Source organism: Piliocolobus tephrosceles, unplaced genomic scaffold (genome assembly GCF_002776525.5).
Source record: "Piliocolobus tephrosceles isolate RC106 unplaced genomic scaffold, ASM277652v3 unscaffolded_41217, whole genome shotgun sequence".
Lineage (NCBI taxonomy): Eukaryota > Metazoa > Chordata > Mammalia > Primates > Cercopithecidae > Piliocolobus > Piliocolobus tephrosceles.
Window position 1 is genome coordinate 1 of NW_022325663.1, and position 4,907 is coordinate 4,907.

Consider the following 4,907-nt stretch of genomic DNA (forward strand, 5'->3'; position numbering starts at 1 on the left):
TACTTGATGGTGGAACTGCCGCCTCCAACAGAGCTGAGGCCACCCCCAATGGCTCTGCCGCTGCTGGAACTGAAGCCACCTCCAACGCCAAGACCACTGCCATAGGAGTAGCTGCTTCCTCCACCCAGGCCTAAGCCACTGCCGACACCGCTGGCACCGCCATAGCCACTGGAGACGGTGGACTGCACCACAGCTGTGGTGGGGAGGCGGACAAGGACACAAGAAGCCACGGTGAGCTCATCCTGTCAGCCTGAGCCCAGTCAGAAGAGTGCAAGGGCAGGGGAGGAAGGCAAGCAAAGGTACTTACAGATGTTGACTTGTCCAACGCCTTCGCCATTCAGCCTGTGGGGAGAAACACAGGGAGGGTGAGACCTCAGAGAGCCCTTCCCCGGAGGAGCACGGGAAGCCTTGGTGGGTGGAAGAGCCTACCAGAAAACTTAGTTTTCTCCCAAGAATAGCAATTATGGTCTTGGGCAGTGCACCTTAAAGTTGTGCTCAGTGCCAGGAACGTTGCAGATGGACTCAGCTGTTGGAGGAAGCCGCGTCAGTTACCCACCTGCACTCCTCGCCCTCCAGCAGCTTGCGGTACGTGGCGATCTCCACGTCCAAGGCCAGCTTGACATTCATCAGCTCCTGGTACTCCTTCAGCAGTCGGGCCAGGTCCTGCTTGGCCTTCTGTAGGGCGTCCTCCAGCCCTTCCAGCTTATTCTTGGCATCCTTGAGTGCCATCTCCCCACGCTGCTCAGCGTCAGCAATGGCGGCCTGCAGGTTGGCACACTAAGAGGGGAAAGGAATGGAAAGAACTTGTCATCTGGTCTTCCAGAGGAGACTAAACCTGGCTGGTTCCTTTCCAGTGAAGAAGGTACCAGGAACCCAGAATTGATGGTAAATGAGCTCTGACACTTCCTGTCTAGCCTTTTTACTATCTTCAAGCTTTTTATGTCTGCAGTCACATGATAAAATCCTGTGCCCCTTTGTGTTAACTCCCCTGCCTAAAGATGTGGGAGATGACCCATGGAAGATGCCAGAGTGGACAGAAGACCAAGGACATTAAGTGTTGTCTCCAAAGCAAAACCAAAACCATTTTTGATGATCTTGTATGGATGCCACAATAATTTGCAAACATCGTCAACTGAGATGATGAGTTTTCACATGAAGCTGTTGAGACCTTGCCTTCCTCCTGCCTCACATTCTCTCACCTGCTTGGGCCATGTTTTCCTTCCTCATGGCTTTGGTTTCACTTTCTTTTTCACGGTGAACCTTGAGCAGATTTGTAACAATGTTACTCATGCTTTCTGACCTGACACCTCACCCAACTTGGTCCTTTGCAATTCCAAAGTCAATCAGTCTTCTTACATAAGCCCTTCCAATGCCTCTAGACTATACTTTTACATCTTTGACCAGGTGAGAGTGCTTCTGCCCAGGTGATTGTTTCATGTCCTTGGGTGTGATCCATGTCTCTGAACCAGAGTGTTCTCATTGAGCCTAGGAACTGCATGTCTTTCCTTCTCTGCTTCTCACTCAATTCCCAAAGAATTTTACTAAATGATGATTGACTGCTGCCTCATGACCTAATAAAAAAAATGATGCTTTTCTCCTCCATTGCCCCTCACTATACCTGCTTCTTGACGTGGTCGATCTCAGATCTCAGCCTCTGGATCATGCGGTTGATCTCAGCAATCTCCTGCTTGGTGTTGCGCAGGTCGTCCCCATGTCTGCCTGCTGTGACCTGCAGCTCCTCGTACTGCAGCCCAGAGGTGGAGAGAGAGACAGTGTCTACGGGTTCTTACCTGGCTAGCGATGACTTTCACTTACGTATCATGCATGTCATGAAGTGGACCTAATGGCTTCTCCCCAAGAAACTTGAGGAAAAGCTGATGTTATGTGGTGGGTGGATACTAAACACTGGAGTCACAGACCATCCTCATTGTGACACCACTATCTGCCTAATTTCCTTAGGGAGTAGAAATGTTCTGTACCGTTTTCTAAAAGTCAGCAATCGGGTTGAAGCTAAATGCAGAGATGACTATGTCATTGTCTGTGGTAGCTTTCCTCCTGCATTGGGTTCTTTTTCCTTCTTGACTTGGGAGTAAGTTCTCCAAATGTCTACTCTAATAGTGCAGGTGCACGTCCTGTGAGAGGACCCTGGCTTCCTGTAAGGGGATGTCTCCAATGAAGTCTGCAGTTCTCTGGTATTCAGAGCTGGACACAGGGATTCCTCAGCAGCTGCCCACACCCTGCTCACCTTGCTCTGGTACCAGGACTCGGCCTCAGCCCGGCTCCTCTGAGCAATCTCCTCGTATTGGGCCTTGACCTCGGCGATGATGCTGTCCAGGTCCAGGTTGCGGTTGTTGTCCATGGACAGCACCACGGATGTGTCTGAGATGTGGGTCTGCATCTGGGACAGCTCCTGCAGAACAGAAGGTCATAAGATCAACTTCACTTCTGACATTTACAGAGATACCCAGCCCTATACATCTTCTCCCCTTTGCAGACCCCATCAGAGTAAACAGAAGGATGGTGGAGACGCTTACTGCTTCATACAAGGCTCTCAGAAAGTTGATCTCATCTGTGAGAGTGTCTGCCTTGGCTTGCAGTTCAACCTTGTTCATGTAGGCAGCATCCACGTCCTGGGGAAAGAGCCAACAACCTGGAGTTACCTGAGTGCACCTTTCCAATCTACCCATCTTCTAGTCCCCCTACCGATTCTCCTCTCCCAGGTGAGCGGCGACACAGAGCCACTTCTGTCCTTCTAAATGAATTTGAACTCCACGGCTTCAACTGCTCACCTTCTTCAGAGTCACAAATTCATTCTCTGCTGTTGTGCGCTTGTTGATTTCATCCTCATATCTGCAGGAAGGAAGGCATGGGATATATTTGAGCCAGTGGGTAGGATGAAACAGAAAAGCAGCCTGGGATCCAACATTTTCCCAAATGGAATATATTCTAATTGAGCTTTCCTGCCACAGAGCGCTTAAGGGATGATTTTTGCTTCTCTTAAATTTGTCACTTTTTTGATCTCCCTATCCTCCCATAACCATTTGTGGTTCTTGCAGGTTTGCTCCTAGGGACTAATTTGTGCTTTCCATTTCCATGGACATGGGTTGTTAGGAATCCCACCCCCATCTGGCCCTGGTCACCCAATAGTCTTGAAGTGTGTGCTGCAGGAAACTGAGTCCTCACTTGTTCTTGAGGTCCTCCACCAGGTCCTGCATGTTTCTCAGCTCTGAGTCCAGGCGGCCCCGTTCCCCGACAATACTGTCCAGTTGCCTCCTGAGGTTGTTGATGTACTGCTCGAACAATGGCTCCAGGTTCTGCCTCACGGTCTTGGTGCCTTGCTCCTGCAGCAGGGTCCACTTGGTGTCCAGAACCTTGTTCTGCTGCTCCAGGAACCGCACCTGGAGGGGAAGCAAGATGGTCATTTTCCAGGCAAAGGAAGGAAGAAAGAAGTGTCTGGTATCTGGTTTCCTGACAGGTCCAGGAGGTCCCCATGGTGCTGGGCTACTACAGTGCATGTAGAGAGGCTCAGGCTGGGCTCTGCTCCCCCAACCCCTTCTCCTTTGCACCCCACCAATCTCACTAGAGAAATTGTCCCACGGACCATTGAGGTGTGTGTTCTCACGCTGTAAGCTATTGATGGTATCAGTAAGTTTCAACATTTCTTCTTTTTCTCTTTCCAAGCACAGTCACAAATCTAGTTTAAAAATACTATTTACCTGATATATTGTGCAGTTTTTATTACTGATAGGACCTCAGTTAGGAGGGATATTAGATGTTGCCTTATGATTAGATTCCAGTCTACTTTCCCATCTGGTGTGGTGTCTCCTCTCAAATATTCTGATGTTAAGGTCATTCTCTGTTTTTAAAATTAATTAGCATTTCTCCAGGTTTTATAGTTGTTTCTATATCCTTTTTTTTTTCTTAATCCAGCCAGATTATCTTTTCCTTTTCTTTCTAAATAATTTCCTCTTATTCAGACCTCAGAGTGTAATTTACCAGTCCATATACTCCTGGCATTTGCTCTGTAATCTCTTAGACAATTTAGAGGGAGGAGTTAACCTACTCCACTCTCTTTTAGCCTCATCTGTGCTTCAGGGTTATGAAAAGTTGTGGCTCTCCCTAGGCAGGATTGAGAACCAATCTGGAGATCCCATGTGGGAGTGATGCCCATCCCTGCTGCCTACTGTGCACTGGAAGCCACCTGCACTCTCTGCAGAGCTGGGCTGAGTCCCCTTCTCCTTCCCTCCTAGGTCTCCCTGGAAGGAATGTGCTCCTCCTCTGGTCTGGGGACCCTGAAGTGCCCCGTGGAGGGCATGGCCCTGGCTCACCTTGTCGATGAAGGAGGCAAACTTGTTGTTGAGGGTCTTGATCTGCTCGCGCTCCTCGGCCCGCACCCGCTGGATGGCGGGGTCGATTTGCAGGTTGAGGGGAGTCAGGAGACTCTGGTTGACGGTGACCTCTTGGATGCCTCCAGGGGGGCACACAGGGAAGCCAGGGCCCCCAAAGCCACCAGCAAGGCCGGCTCCACCACCCAGACCAAAGCCAATGCCGGCTCCACCACCGAAACCAAATCCACTCCCGGCGCCACCAAAGCCATAGCTGCCTCCGGCTCTGCTGCCATAGCCGCCACTGATGGCACAGCTGCCCCCTCCAATGGAGATCCTCTTGGAGCCCCCCAGGCCATACAGGCTGCGGCTGCCAAAGCCAGCTCCTCCACATGCGCCACCCAGGCCACCACTGCCCCTGGAGCGGGACACGGAGACGCTGCTGAAGCCAGAGCGGCTGACCCCAGGGAGCCTGGCTGAGCCGGCACTGAAGCCCCTGCGGCTGCTGCTGTGGCTCCTGATGGTGGTGGATGTGCTGGCCATGGTTCCAGGAGATGAGAGGGCTGTGGAGAGCGTTAGAGG

General features: G+C 51.1%; 1 protein-coding gene across 1 annotated transcript; it reads right to left on the reverse strand.

The window, feature by feature from the left end:
* Positions 1 to 4: 4 nt before the first annotated feature.
* On the reverse strand, positions 5 to 4,868 carry LOC113223402 (keratin, type II cytoskeletal 6C; the record flags this gene model as incomplete). The annotated part of the gene is made up of 9 exons (XM_026452864.1): positions 4,329 to 4,868; positions 3,184 to 3,398; positions 2,790 to 2,850; positions 2,535 to 2,630; positions 2,246 to 2,410; positions 1,619 to 1,744; positions 557 to 777; positions 308 to 342; positions 5 to 193 (listed from the first exon to the last, which is right to left on the reverse strand). Coding segments are annotated over exons 1-9 (1,648 nt in total), but the record flags the coding sequence as incomplete, so codon positions are not given.
* Positions 4,869 to 4,907: the final 39 nt, after the last annotated feature.